The 16,367-nt window shown below is 44.8% G+C and overlaps 1 protein-coding gene across 1 annotated transcript in view; it reads left to right on the plus strand.

Moving 5' to 3' along the window:
• The window catches only part of LOC149463190 (ATP-dependent RNA helicase DDX25-like), an 88,795-nt gene that overhangs the window by 17,520 nt on the left and 54,908 nt on the right, over positions 1-16,367 (plus strand). Inside the window, exon 4 of the mRNA XM_089675748.1 lies at positions 5,669-5,804. Within this exon, the coding sequence (XP_089531874.1) occupies positions 5,669-5,804 (136 nt within the window). The remainder of the gene's footprint in view (positions 1-5,668; positions 5,805-16,367) is intronic.

The following is a 16,367-nucleotide window of genomic DNA, read 5'->3' on the forward strand; positions in this document are numbered from 1 at the left end:
TCCCTAAACTGGATAAGGACTTGAGTCTCTGTTCCAGCTACCAACCTATCTCTTTAATTGGTGTGGATATTAAGATCTATTCCAAACTAATCGCCACCCGCCTGCAGAATTTACTCCCGGATCTCATCCATACGGAACAAATGGAGTTTGTGCGTGGCAGGGAGGCTCATAACACCTTTTAAAAACCCTCTTGGCTATGCTCAATCTGTTGGACTCCCTTTTACCTCCTATCGAAGCTGAGAAGGCCTTTGATAGGGTGGGGTGGCCATTTTTGGCGCAAACATCCTCTCAAATAGGATTGGGCCCCGGCATGCAGCAGAAAATTCTTTCCCTTTTTATACTACCACTAGAATTCATCTGAATGGCTCTGACTAGCCTCCCTATAACTAATTGCACGCGGCAGGGCTGCCCATTATCTCTTTTGTATGTTCTGGTTATAGAACCACCTGGCGCTAAGTCCAACATTACCGGAATCCTCATTGGTTCTTTTCGCAGATCTGCTGTCTCCAACCCACCTCTCTACCTTCTATCTTATCAGAATTTCACCGGTACAGTGAATTCAGCAATTTTAAAGTCAATCTTACAAAGTCCAAGATCCTGAATGTCTCTCTGCCCCCTCCTTAAGGTACAGGAAGTTAAGGATAACTTTTCTTTAAAATTTTGCTCTGCATCTCTTGTAGTGAGATGCAAAAGGTTCAAGATGGAGTCAATATACACCAGAAGGGAGCTCCTGACGCCGGGGGCTCTTTTGATGTCACTAGACCTGAGGGATGCCTACCTTCACATTCCTATCTGTCAGGAATCAAAGTACCTCAGATTCACAGGGCTCGACAGTATTCTTTCAGTGCAACACACTTTCTAGTTAGCATCAGCACAACGAATCTTTACCAAGGTGCTGGCAGAGACTCTTTAAGGCCTGAGTTTGGCAGGGATACAAAAATCCTTGGTTACTGTACCGCTATTTGGGGAATTCTCCATAGGAAGTGAAGTAGAACTTTGGATGAGACCATCAACCACCATCAAAGCCTAGGATGGTTGATTTAAACTGGGAAAAGTCCTACCTCATACCTTCCCAACAAGTAATCTTCCTGGAATGTATCATAGGCTCTTCAGTAACCAAGATCTTTCTAACAGAAGATTTAAACCTTGACTGGGGAGATCATAAACTTTGGCCTCAGTTCAGAAACCTCAAAGTTCATGAGGATACTGGGGGGCTGATGACATCAGCCATTCCTGGAGTTCAAGGGGCCCAGTTTCATACAGGACCCCTTCAAAACTTTATGCTGACAATTTGGGATGTTCGGAAGGAATCCCTTCTAACGTTGGTAAAAATACCTCAAGAAGTAAAACAGTTGGTGAGATGGTTAAGGCAGGAGAAACTTTCAGTAGGTAATCTCTGGAGTCAACCGCATCCTGTAGTTGTCACTAGAGATGTGAGCTTGTTCAGATGGGGGCACACAATGTTCAGATGGCTCAGGGAGCCTGGAACAGTCAGTGGGCATGCAACTCACTCAAGGCAGTTCTAGAGACTCTAGAAGCTTTCTGGCCCACTTTTAAAGAACCATGTTCAAGTATTCTCAGACAACATAACCACAGTGAGCTACATCAACAAGCAAGGCGGCACAAGAGCAGCAAACCTTGTACGATTGCAGAACTTCTAAATTAGGTAGAGGAGAACTTGGCATCATTGTCAGCTGTATACCTGAAGGTCAAACTGAACACACTAGCAGACTTTGAGCAACAAGAAATGTTCTTAGAATGTAGCCTGAATCCATCTAGATTCGACCAGATAAGAGGTGTGGGGAAACCGGCATAGACCTGTTCACTACAAGGGAAAACCAGAAAGTAGATTGCTTCTTTACTCTTCAAAACTATCCTGTCTGGGGCTGGATGCTCTATTCCAGCTGAGAGGGGGAATGTCTGTTTTTGTTCTCATATCCAAGATCTTAAGGAAGATAAGACTCGGTGGCAAAGGTCATTCTGATTGCTTCCTACTAGCCCAAGAAGGGTGCTTCACAGGGTTGGTAAAAGTCTGCGTGACAGAACTATGGTGACTGCCCTGCTTGCCAGACCTCATTCACCAAGTAGCCGTGACTCATCTAGGAGTGGACCAACTTTTACTGACAGCCTAGCTTCTGAAAGGACATTGCTACAGCAAAAAGGTCTGTCAACAAATTCCTCAATACCATCCTCAGCAGGAAAGCTTCAACTAACTCTATATACAACAAAGTGTGGAAGCGATTCTGCGAATGGCAAAAAAGCTAATTGATAGAATAATAGGTCTCATTCTATCCGTGTTGGATTTTCTTCAGGCCAGGGCCAATCTGGGCTTGGTTCTAATACACGGAGGGTGCTTGCATGTGGGTTTTTTTTGTTTTGTTTTTTTGAGCCTAAGACTTATAGCTGTTAAGATGTTCCTCTATTTTGAAAGTAGAATGCCAAAAAGTAACATTCCCATTTGGGATTTATTTACGGACGTGCAAAGCTTTTGTAAAGAACCCCTTGAGCCGTTGGATGTCTGTGTAGTCAGAATGTTAACCTTGAAAACGTTCCTTTTTAGTGGCCCTAGTTTAGGCTAGGAGAGAGTGCAAAATTCAGGCTCTGCAATCCTGCAAGGTGAGGTTCTTTCCCTGGAATCTAGCCTTTCTCCCTAAGGTGGCATCAGATTTTCACTGGGGGAGATCATGTTTTTTTTTTTTTTACTGAGAATGCAAAAGAGGTGGAATTCAATAAATCGGATGTTAGGAGATACATGATTGCTTACATTGAGTACACTACAAAAACTAGAAGTGAATCTCCAGTCCTTACTCTTCTCTGGGCCCAACAAAGTCAAGAGCCTCAAATACTATTCCAAGGTGGATGATGTCGGTGATCATAGCATATCAAACATCTTCTTTGGTACCCCCCCCCCCCCCTTCAGCTATTTGACTCAGTGGTGGCATTCCTTTTTTATAATGTGGGTCATATGTTTCCTGTACTAAGTGAGAGGAGCCTCTCTGTAAGCCTTCTTGGAGTTTAACAGAACAAGCAGACCTACATATATTTAGAGTATTGAGACAAACGATTTTTCCACTGACGGGGCTTACTATGATCAGCTTTTATTATATAAAGCTTTTGTCCCAAAAGGAACAAAACTCTGAAGCCAAACTCCAGCTAACACATTATCCGTTACAGCACAATTTGTTAGTAGGTTTATAAGTCTACTAATGCAACACTCCCCTCCCCCCCCCCCCCCCAGACTGAAAATAATGTCTGCTGTGCGCCTTCATCCAGAGTGGGGGCACTCTAGTACAGGAGGTGTTACTAGCCAGATCATCAGGTGAAAACAATGGGGGGGGGGAAGAGTAGGAAAACCAATGCAGCAGCCACCATTATTAAGCTGCAGTATATTATATTGGTGTCATGGAATCAGACAAACACTACAGATAGCTTTTTGCTTTGTTCAATCTCCAATGCTCTTAAGTGTTTTCTCTGGTGCTTTGTTCCTCTGTTATCGGCCTGTCACTTCTGAGCTTTTTCTGACACCTGGGGTGTGTGGTGGGGATGGGGACTCTGCAAACAGCTTGTCTATTCACAACACAGCAACTGTGCTGTGTGTGAAGGGGGTGTGTCCCTATCTTCCAATCATCTCTTAAAGCAGAGTTCCACTCACTCTGTTTAATAAAAAAAAAAAAAAGTCAGCAGCTACAAAAACTGTAGCTGCTGACTTTTTTTTTTTTTAAACAGCCGCTTACCTGTCCCACGATCCCGCGTTGCCTCCGCCGCAGCCAGTTTCACCGGCCGTCCTATAGTCCAGGTGCCAGCATCTTCAGTGTGGGCACCCGGCCGTGACCGCTTGCGGCTTCAGTTGGGTGCCCACTGCGCATGCGCAAGTAGCGCTGCACTTCCTGAATGACGCCTTCTAGGACCTGTCACGGTTCCCACAAGACTTTGGGGAGGGAGGGTAGGAGAACAACAACCAAAGGTGCCGATCCTTAATGGAGAGCGGGGGACCAATCTTTAAAGCGGAACTTCCCCTTTTGGGTGGGACTCCGCTTTAACTGCAGCTCCCTGCCCCTTTCTCTGTGATGCTGACAAATGGAGTTTTTCTAAAAATCTGCACTTTTGAAGGGATGTACAAACACTACAGATAAACAAAAGGTATGTAGGATTGTTTCATCTGTATCACCAGTTCAATGCTGCTGTGAGCAGAAAGCGGTAACTCTACTGTCACCGTTGTGAGCCCAGTGTTGTCCACTGGAGTGCTGGGCTGTGGAAGGAGAGGGAGCTGGCTCAGGCTTGCTGGAAAGGCTGAGCCAGTTGCTGCTGCAGGCTCTGGGGTGGATACTTATTTTGAAGTCGGGCTCTCTTCTCAGACTGGACTGGCTGAGTGTTACGAGAGCAGAAGGAACTGCACTCCACTCCTGTGATCCACAGGAGAAGTACAAACCAGAGCTTTGGCTGTACCTCTCCTGTAACCACTTGCCCTGCATTAGATTTACCAGACCCCCCCCCCCCCCCCCCCCAACCACCCTCTTATGACCAGGCCTTTTTTTTTTTTTTTTTTTTTTTTGCTGTTCTGCACTGCACTGTAATTGCATGGCTGTGCAATGCTGTACCCAAACAAAATGTGTCCTTTTTTCACACAAATAACTTTCTTTTGGTGGTATCTGAACATCTCTGTAGTTTTTTAGTTTTTGTGCTATAAACAAAGACTGAAAATTTTGAACACCCCCCTTTGTCTTTTCTGACACTTTGTTCACATGAGAATTTTTTTTTTTTCTCGCTAGAAAATACTTTGAACCCCCAAATAAAATATATACATTTTTTTTTAAGCAGAGGCCCTAGAGAATAAAACAGTGGGTGTTACGTCACACAGTGCTTGGGCAGCGATTTTTCTAACTCGAATCTTTTGGGAAAAATACACTTTAGAATTATAATGCACAAAAACACAATATATTGCCCAATTGATAAAATAAAATATAAAAGATAATGTTATGCCTTCCCCCCCCCCCCTTTTTTTGTTTCTTTTTTTTAAATTTTAAATACATTTTTACATTCTGTCCCTTTTTTTCATTTTATTGCTATCACAGGGAATGTAAATATTCCCTGTGACTGCAATAGGCATTGACAGACCCTAGATTTCTCAAAGAATACGTATTAGACTCTAGGTTTCTCCTCAAGCTTTACATCTGATCTCACCAAGATCAGTGTGATTCGATGCTTTCCCAGTTTACAAATGGCGCTGTTTATATTCTGCAAAACCGAAGTGATGAAATGCTCGTAGCTTCCGATTTCTTAGACTGTAGAGATGATTGGAGCCAATGGTCAGCAGTGGAACTGACGGCTGCATTCTCTGATTCCCCTATGGGACAGTAGAGCCCAAGAAAACTGTGGAAGGTGGCGGTCCCTTCCCTTCCTGCTGCTTGTAAAAATTATTCAGCAGCTAATTGGCCAGAAGGATTGCTTTTACATGAAAGTTGACCGCCAGCTGAAGAAAAACTATACCAGGATGATGCCTGTAGCATTAAAATACCTGTCTCTTTTCCCATCTTTAATTATTCCTTTTTAATGGTCTTTAAATTAGTGTAATTAAAGAACATTCAATGTGTTTTTTCCTTGCATGTATGTTTTTTCTTTCTGTTGTGTTCAACCTTTATTTTTTTTCCTTACATGCTAACAGGTACAGTGGACCTAGCAGCCACCTCTTTACTAAATAAGCTGATCCATAAATCTTTGGTCGAATCTCGTCAAAATGTGGAGGTTTTGCAGAGAGATCCCACCTCTCCTTTATATTCAGTGAAGACTTTTGAGGAGCTTCACCTGTAAGTAGTTAAAATATGTTGGCAGTGTCAGGCGGGGGTACAGTCACAGAGGGCGTTGTCCTGCGTAAATGCTGCGGTCTCCTCTCCACCTAACGGTTTCACTGCTGTGCACTGACTTCCTGCAAAACTCAGGATAATTTAGTCTATCTTTTTTGTCTGTGGTTGTTTCTCACCTCCTTTTTTGCCTCTGTGATCAGAGAATCCATCCATCTTTTATGGCTTTGGCCTTTGTCTGTGGTTGGTGTGGCTTTGACCAAATTCATGTGTTCCTTATCCATTCCTAATTGGGGTGGAGAAGGGTTGCTAATTTGATCTCCCTATAAATTTAGACCAGCTTATTGGGGTTGGAGGAATCAGACGGGGTACAGCATTGTCCTGTGAGTGCATTTTCTGCTGGAGTGCAGCACAGCAGTTGAGCACAGACGGCAAGAAGATATAACTAAGAACACTACTGCAACCAAAACACTCTGGGGAAACATCTCCAAGTCTGATTCCCACTCCATGTACACTTTTTTTTTTTTTTTTTAATTATTTATTTATTTTTAATATGCCCCTTCTACTCCTTTTCATAATGCTATCCCCTGTTCTCAAAATCGAACTTCTTTACCCCTCTGCTCTACCCCAAAGCTTATACATATCACCCTCACTTCTACCATCTCCCTACTACTGCTTTCATCACCCTCTGCTAATTCTTAACTCCCCTGCTGACCAGAAAAGAGGCATGTGCACTAATATACATCCTGCTCCCATCTTACTTTCCTCACCCTCCTAACCTGTGGGGATATCTCCCCAAACCCTGTCTCCCACTCCCTTAACTTACTAGCAATTACAGAAACCTGGCTACAAGCATCAGATTCTGCTTCTCCTGCAGCACTTTCCTATGGAGGCCTCCACTGGACTCGCTCACCCAGACCCAGTGGTTGGAAAGGTGGAGTTTGGTTTGCTTCTGTCCCCACTGAACATCCTTCAAGTCCTCACTACTACTCCCTCTCTATCCTTCTCTTTTGAGACTCATTGCAGTTGGCTGTTTTCTCACATTTCTGAGGATTGCAGTAATCTTTCGTCCTGGACCGCTGTCGCGCTTTCTTGATGACTTCTCTGGCTACCCTACTTTCTCTTCTCTGAAATACTCATTATCATTCTTGGAGATTTTAACATCCCCATTAACCACTTCCTGTCCGGACACTTTTACCCCCTTCCTGTCCAGGCCAATTTTCAGCTTTCGGCGCTCTCACATTGTGAATGACAATTACTCAGGCATACAACACTGTATCTAAATGAAATTATTATCATTTTTTTCAAACAAATAGAGCTTTAATTTGGTGGTATTTAATCATCACTGGGGTTTTTATTTTTTGCTAGAAAAATGAAAAAAGGCTGAAAATTTTGAAAAAAAACATGTTTTTCTTAGTATTTGATACTAAATTTTGCAAATAAATATACTTTCTTCATAAATTTAGGCCAAAATCCATTGTGCTACATTTTGTTGGTAGACATAACCCAAATCAGTGTGTATTATTTAGTCTTTGTGAAAGTTATAGAGTCCACAGACCACGGTATATATATTTGATATATTTTAAAACGTATCAATCCTGATGCACGGACTACCTATATAATTTCTTGGGGCCCTAAAATGCCAGGACAGTACAAATACCCCCCAATGACCCCTTTTTGGAAAGTAGACAGTCTGAGGTATTTAATGAGAGGCATGGGGAGTTTTTTGAAGTTGTCATTTTTTGCCAATTTTTTAAGGAAATGATGAAAGTAAAAAAAATTCTTTTTTTTTTTCCCACAAAGTTGTCATTTAACAAGTTCTTTCTCTCACACGGCATAGGCATACTTGCAATTACACCCCAAAACACATTCTGCTACTCATCCTGAGTATGGCGATACCACATGTGTAAAACTTTTTCACAGCCTAACCACATAGAAGGGCCCCACATCCAATAAGCACCCTTAGGCGTTCTAGGGGCAAAAATTACACATCTAATTTCTTGACTGTCTATCACAGTTTTGGAGGTCCTGGAGCACCAGGACAATTGAATTACCCACAAAATGACCCCATTTTCAAAAGAAAACACCTCAAGGTATGTTTTAAGAGGCATGGGGAGTCCTCTGAAGACTTCATTTTTTGCCACATGTTTTTGGAAAATGTGAAAAGAAAATGAAAATGTATTTTTTTTTACGCAAAGGTGTCAATCTATGAGATATTTCTATTACACAGCATAGGCATACTTAAAATGATACCTCAAAACGCATTCTTTAACTCCTGCTGAATATGGCGATACCAAATGTGTGAGACTTTTTCACAGTCTGGCCACATAGAGGGGTTCCACATCCAATAAGCACCTGTTAGTGTTCTAAGGGCAAAAATTACACATCTAATTTCTTGACTACCTATTGCCGTTTTGGAGGTCCTGGAGCATCAGGGCAATGGAATTATCCACAAAATGACCCCATTTTGGAAAGCAAACACCCCAAGGTATGTTTTAAGAGGCATGCAGAGTCTTCTGAAGACTTCATTTTTTGCCACAAGTTTTTGGAAAATGCGAAAAGAAAATGAAAATGTATTTTTTTCTACACAAAGTTGTCAATCTATGAGATATTTCTAATACACTGCATAGGCATACTTAAAATTACACCCCAAAACACATTCTCTAACTCTTCCTGAATATGGTGATACCAAATGTGTGAGACTTTTTCACAGTCTGGCCACATAGAGGGGTTCCACATCCAATAAGCACCTGTTAGCGTTCTAAGGGCAAAAATCACACATCTAACTTCTTACCTACCTATTGCTGTTTTGGAGGTCCTGGAGCATCAGGACAATGAAATTATCCACAAAAAGACCCCATTTTGGAAAGCAAACACCCCAAGGTATGTTTTAAGATGCATGGGGAGTCTTCTGAAGACTTCATTTTTTGCCATATGTTTTTGGAAAATGTGAAAAGAAAATGAAAATATATTTTTTTTTTTTATGCAAAGTTGTCAATATAGAAGATATTTCTAATACACTGCATAGGTATACTTAAAATTACACCCCAAAACACATTCTCTAACTCTTCCTGAGTATAACGATACCACACGTGCAAGACTTTTTCACAGCCTAACCAAATGGAGGGGCCCCACATGCAATAAGCACCGTTAGGCATACTAAGGGCAAAAATTACACATCTAATTTATTGACTACGTATCACAATTTTGGAGGTCCTGGAGCAGCAAAGTCTTCTGAAGACTTAATTTTTTACACAGATTTTTAGAAAATGTGAAAAAAAGTAGTTATTTTTTCTTTAATGCAATGTTACCAATAATAACATATTTCTAACACACTGCATAGGTATTCTTAGAATAACACTTTAAAACACATTCTGCTACTTTTCATGAGTATGGGGATACCACATGTGTAAGACATTTTCAGTGTTTGGACTGATTACTGGTCATTGCAACCTGTTTATCACAAAAATTAGCAAACATTATATATCAATAAAGCATAGTGTAGCTTCACCTACAGCCTGTTCCTAAAAGCTTAACCTATTAGTACGTGGCTGTCCACATAGCACTATGTTCATTCACCAAGAAGTTGAACAAAAGATAAACCAAAGAGTACCTGTTGTTTCAGTGCAGAGGGTGGGTGGCACCAGTGTCTTGCAGGAAGGTAGCCAGTGGGATGTGCAGATGGGTCAGTACCGGTGTCATGCATAGACGTGGTGAGCAAACAGGCAAAGTAGTGGTCCAGGAAGAAGACAGGAACATGGTCCATAAAAAGGCCACAGTCAATACAGACAGCAAGCAAAGACGTGGTAAAAGGATTGGTCCAGGCAGAAACATTAAGCTTAGGGCCTTGGTTAGGTAAGACTGGACAAAGGGGTAGAGGCTTCATCCCACCCAAATCTCTTCGAAGCCTCTGGTCTCCAGACCCTGATCCGGGAATTAAAAAACCCAAAGAAAACAAAAAAGTTTTCTCTGCTCGGAAACACTACTCTGGATCCCCTCACATACGTGAGACCCCTGTGTTGTCTTGAATCCCACTACTAAAGTGGGAGGGCAAAAGATCAGTCCAGGAGGCAGGCAGAGGCATGGTCGATTAACAGGCCGAGGTCAGTTCAGGCAGCAAGCAGAGGCATGGTCGATTAACAGGCCGAGGTCAGTTCAGGCAGCAAGCAGAGGCATGGTCGATTAACAGGCTGAGGTCAGTTCAGGCAGCAGGCAGAGGCATGGTCCATTAACACACCGAGGTCAGTTCAGGCAGCAAGCAGAGGCATGGTCAATAAACAGGCCGAGGTCAGTTCAGATGGAAGGCAGGAAAATGAATTCAGGCAACAGGCAGAAACGTGGCAGGGAAATAGCAAACAGAGGACAAAGAAATATATCTTCACCGTACTTCACTAATAATGTAGTGCGGTATGGTAGATACGGAAGCACTCTTCTATACAGAGACCAGGCTTTGAGGGACACTGGGGACAGTAGTATCGGGTGTCAGATCGAATTCTATGTTTGGAGCATACCCGACATCTCTTTTGAGGATTGCGGTCTGTTTCGGTAGGGGGGACGATATTGGGGAAATGTCTTTCATGCAATCGGCTCACTGCATCAGACCGAATTTGTTCAGGTACGGGTCTTCCTTGATAGATGAGGGATGTGATAATCTCTTCCTGATATTGTAAGAAGGTGACAGGTCTTTGTGTGGACTTCTGGAAAACGATGTAGGAATTGTACAGGGCCATATGGAAAAGGTAGAAGGATACTTTTTTATACCAGTAGATTGATCTTCTGTTGGGTATGTAGGGCTGTAACATTTGATCATTTAAATCCACTCCCCCCATGAACAGGTTGTATTCGTGTATGCATTGGGGTTTTCGGATGGGACCGCGACTTCCTTGAATTTCCAATGAGCTGCTGTTATGGATAGATGAAAGGACATACACATCCCGTTTGTCTCGCCACTTAAGGGCCAGGATCTCTTCATTTCTCAAGCTAGCTGACTCCCCCCTGTTTAGCTTGGTGGCAACCAATTGTTGTGGAAATCCCTTCCGATTGAGTCGAGCTGTGCCACAGGCTACAGTGTCCTTGAGATAAAGGTGGCGGAAAAGGGGCAGGCTTGTGTAGAAATTGTCCACGTAAAGATGGTACCCCTGATTGAAGAGGGGGTATACCAGGTCCCAGACAATTTTTCCACTAATCCCCATATAGGCTGGGCATTCAGGGGGCTCTAGCTGACTGTCCTTTCCCTCGTAGATACGGAACTTGTGCACGTATCCTGTGGACCTTTCGCAGAGTTTGTTCATCTTCACCCCGTATCTGGCCCGTTTACTTGGAATGTACTGTTTTTTATGATCAGCCTCCCAGTGAAATGGATTAGGGATTCATCGACACAGATGTTTTTTTCAGGACAATATATTTCTGAAAATTTTTGGCTGAAATAATTGATTAGTGGACGAATTTTATAAAGTTTGTCGTACTCGGGGTGATCTCTGGGGGGGAACAGGGAATTATCGTTGAAATGTAGAAAGTGCAGAATTGTTTTATAGCGGGTCCTGGACATAGTGGCAGAAAAGAGCGGCATGTGTTGAATGGGATTTGTCGACCAATAAGCATGCAGTTCATTTTTTTTTGTTAGTCCCATATTAAATGTAAGGCCAAGAAAAACTTTAAATTCTTCAACTGTGAGGCATTTCCACTCAAATGTTCGAGCATAACAGGAGTTGGGATTTTGAGTGATTAATTGCTGGGCGAAAATATTGCATTGGTGCACAACAGAATTCAAAAACTCTTCAGTGAAAAATAAATGGAAATAATCAATGGCTGTAAAATTTTGGGTTTCTGCCTGAATGCCTGACTGGGCTATGAATGGGGGAATTATAGGTGCTCCTGATCCTGAAGGTAGCCACACAGGGTTTAAAAGAGCATCTGGGACAGCAGTATGGGCCCTAATCCTTGGTGGCGGATGTGACACCTGAATACTAGAACTTGCACTTACAGTGCTGGTAGTAGCCATATCAGAAGAACGTATTGAGCTGCTGGTGGTTGCTTGCTGCTCCTTGGAGTTCCTCATTCTTTTTGTTGGAACACCTTCTTCTGATTCAGAGAGTGAACCGCTGCTGTGTTCTGGTTCATATACAGAATCAGAGTTTGACAGTGAGAGTTCTCCGTCACTCTCATCTGTCATACTCAGAATTTGAAATGCCTCCTCGCTTGTATATGATCTTTTGGCCATATTTTTGACACTGATCAGGACCCACTGGTATGGCAGTGATCAGGATGGTGTTGCAGTGAGGGACAGATATCTGGCTGCAGTTGGTTCACACTAGTCACTGTTGGGCAAAAATCAGAGATACAGTGAGGTGGCTGGCAATGTTTTGTGAGTGTGTGTAAACTCTGTGCAAAGGCTGAAAATTACTCAGTTAGCTGTACTGGATCTCTCTCCTCACAGACGATGGCAGTGAACAGGATCCACTGGTGTGGCAGAGATCAGGGACACTTTATGAATAGGCACACTGTAAGGTGATCAGGGACACTGATTGAGCCACTGTATGGTGATCAGGGACACTGCTGGGCCACTGCGGTGATCAGGGACACTGCTGGGCCACTTGTGTGGCGATCAGGGACACTGTGGCGATCAGGGACACTGCTGGACCACTTGTGCGGCGACCATGGACACTGCTGGGCCACTGCGATGAGCAGGACACTGCTGGGCCACTTGTGTGGCGATCAGAAACACTGCTGGGCAACTGCGGTGATCAGGGACACTGCGGTGATCAGGGGCACTGCTGGACCACTTGTCCGGCGATCAGGGACACTGCTGGCCACTTGTGTGGTGATCAGGGACACTGCTGGGCCACTTGTGTGGTGATCTGGGCCACTGCGGCAATCAGGGACACTGCGGTGATCAGGGACACTGCTGGACCACTTGTGCAGCAATCGGGGACACTGCGGTGATCAGGGACACTGCTGGGACACTGCGGCGATCAGGGACACTGCTGGACCACTTCTGCGGCGATCAGGGCCACTGCTGGGCCACTGCGATGATCAGGACACTGCTGGGCCACTTGTGTGGCAATCAGAAACACTGCTGGACTACTGCGGTGATCAGGGACACTTCGGTGATCAGGGGCACTGCTGGACCACTTGTCCGGCGATCAGGGACACTGGGCCACTTGTGTGGTGATCAGGAACACTGCTGGGCCACTTGTGTGGTGATCAGGAACACTGCTGGGCCACTTGTGTGGTGATCAGGGACACTGCTGGGCCAATTGTGTGGTGATCAGGAACACTGCTGGGCCAATGCGGTGATCAGGGACACTGCTGGGCCACTTGTGTGGTGATGAGGAACACTACTGGGCCAATGCGGTGATCAGGGACACTGCTGGGCCACTTGTGTGGTGTTCAGGGACACTGCTGGGCCACTGCGGCAATCAGGGCCACTGCGGCGATCAGGGACACTGCTGGACCACTTGTGCGGCAATCAGGGACACTGCGGTGATCAGGGACACTGCTGGGCCACTGCGGCAATCAGGGACACTGCGGCGATCAGGGACACTGCTGGACCACTTGTGCGGCAATCAGGGACACTGTGGCGATCAGGAACACTGCTGGACCACTTGTGCGGCAATCAGGGACACTGCGGTGATCAGGGACACTGCTGGGCCACTGCGGCGATCAGGGACACTGCTGGACCACTTGTGTGGCAATCAGGGACACTGTGGTGATCAGGGACACTGCTGGGCCACTGCGGCAATCAGGGACACTTCTGGGCCACTTGTGTGGCAATCAGGGACACTGCTTGGCCACTGCGGCGATACTGCTGGGCCACTTGTGTGACAATCAGGGACACTGCTTGGCCACTGCGGCGATCAGGGACACTGCTTGGCCACTTGTGTGGCGATCAGGAACACTGTGACGATCAGGGACACTGTGGAGATCAGGAACACTGCTGGGCCACTATGTGGCGATCAGGGACACTGACAATCAGGGACACTGCTGGGTCACTTGTGGGCGATCAGGGCCACTTGTGAGCGATCAGGGCCACTTGGGGCAATCAGGGCCACTTGGGGCAATCAGGGCCACTTGTGGGGGCAATCAGGGCCACTTGTGGGGGCAATCAGGGCCACTTATGGGCAAAGCCACTTGTTGGGGCAATCAGGGCCACTTGTTGGGGCAATCAAGGCCACTTGTTGGGGCAATCAGGGCCACTTGTTGGGGTGATCAGGGCCACTTGTTGGGGTGATCAGGGCCACTTTAGGGGCGATCAGGGACACTTTAGGGGCGATCAGGTGTCTACTACCTCCTCTTGGCTGTTTCTCCTCTCACAGACAACTCCGTGAGAGGAGAAGGAGGCGGAAGCCGCACCATGCGGCTTTTGTTTACACTTATGCTGTGTCCTTATTGGACACAGCTGATCACATGGTATGGGACCGATTTCATTGGTCCCATACCATGTCACGTAATCTACCGAGTCCGTCGGACTCGGCGATCATCAGGCTCGCGGGTGCGCGCTCTAGGAGCCGCGCACGAGCCTCAGACACAAGGTGCCGTTTAGAGACGGCAACCCGCTCCTGTAGATGTCCCGTCCTGCCGTTTATAAACAGCGGCCGGACGGGAAGTGGTTAATGTGAACAACCCAGCTACATCCCAACTCTTCAACCAAACCTCATCTTTTGCCTTCACATGATGGACACAGTCCTCCACTCACTCTGGGAATATGAGACCTGTTTTTCTCCCATCTTTGCACCCCCTACAGCTTCACAAACACCCCCTTTTCCTTTCTCTGATCACAATCTCATCACCTTCAGTGTCCTCATCTTCAAACACCTATCCCTTCAAGCAGCAAACAATTAGCTGAAGAAACCTTCATAACTTTAATCCTTCTCTTTTCTACTCTGTACCACCTCTGACAGAATCTCTCCCCTGTCCTGCCTTGACCTGACCACTTCTGTCTAAAACAGTTCACTTTCATCCACACTAGGCTCACTTGCTCCTCTAACTACACAAAGTATCAGGCCCCAACCATTACAACCTTGGCAGACTGACACCAGAAATCTAAAGAGACCTAGTCTTGCACTGGAGTGCTTGTGGTGTAAAACCAAATCCCAGCAGTCACCCGATATGAATCTGCTTTCTTAAAATACAATTCATCCCTCTATACTGCCAAACAAGCCTATGTTGTCACTCTTAATACCTTTTTCATCCAGTCCTCATAGTCTTCTCTACTTTCTCCACCTCCACCCAGTAACTCGCTCACTGTTCACGAGATTGCAAGTAATTTTAAAAAATTATCAATATTTAAACTCTGAGTGCCACATCCCTAATGTATATTTTGAACCAAAATACCTGAGAATAGGGACTTTTAAGGCACAAAATGAGCATAAAAACATGATTTATGATGCATCAAAATCCAATATGACAACATTCTATTTCACATCAACAATACTAAATCGCTTTCCTCTTATGACCTTGCTACATCTGAAGAGGTTTCTAAAGTTTTCTCAGAAGCCCATCTCACTACCTGCTGCTTGAATCCTGGTCCCTCACCTTTTGTCACCCTCTGCTATCCTTTGCTCCCTCACTCACATCTTCGATCTCTCCTTCTCTACAAACCTTAACAATAACATAGCCATTTATAACTCTGCTCCAAATTACATCACCAATCTTGTCTCCAAATATCACCCAAACCGTCCTCTCCGCTCCTCCCATGACCACCTGCTCTCTAGCTCGTCTCCTCCTCCCATGCTCGTCTCCAGGACCTCTCCAGAGCCTCCCCCATCTTCTGGAACTCTCTACCCCAATCAATCCGACTATCTCCTACTTTGCCCACTTTTAGGTCATCTCTGAAAACCTATCTCTTCAGGGAAGCCTATCCTGCCTTCAGCTAATAACAATCTTCTATTTCTATTAGTTCATCTACCACAGTTATTACTTTTTTTTTTTTTGTACCACCAGCCCCTCCCTCTTAAAGAGAGCAGGGCCCTCCTAACCCTCTTGTATTGAACTGTATCGTTGCTGTATTGTCTCCCTTTTTATATTGTAAAGCACTGAGCAAACTGTTGGTGTTCTATAAATCCTGTATAATAATGTTTAAACTTTCCTTGCTTCTCAATCACATGCAAAAGCTCATATGAGTGTACCCAAAAGAAGCATGTAATCCTCTGCCCCTGCTTTTCAGTATTATGGGTTTTTTCTCCTACTTATGAAAGTGAGTCGGCGTGTCAGCAGCCACTCTGAAAATTGGTGTCAACTGTATTGTTAGGATGTCCTAGCAACTGTACATCCATTTCCAGGCTCACTTATTTTTGGCACTGCACCATGTGTAAGATCCTCTTTGGATCTTCACCCAGCAGTGGACAGTCCCTAACATGCAGAGGTAAGAAATGACTTGTGGACAGTCTTTTTTTTTTTTTTTTTTTTTTTTTTTTAAAAGTGCAGATAACGAAAATGGTCTGATTATGCAAATGCAGCTCTGTCCGTCCTTATGTGTGGGGCATCATGGTTATGCCCTTTGGGGCAGGTCCATGAAATCTTGTGCTCACAGCATGTCCCCAGTCTTCTGGGTTAATGACTCCGGTCCGT

The sequence above is a fragment of the Staurois parvus genome, unplaced genomic scaffold (genome assembly GCF_062004578.1).
Source record: "Staurois parvus isolate SC_StPar_1 unplaced genomic scaffold, SC_StPar_1.0 ptg000157l, whole genome shotgun sequence".
Taxonomy (NCBI): domain Eukaryota; kingdom Metazoa; phylum Chordata; class Amphibia; order Anura; family Ranidae; genus Staurois; species Staurois parvus.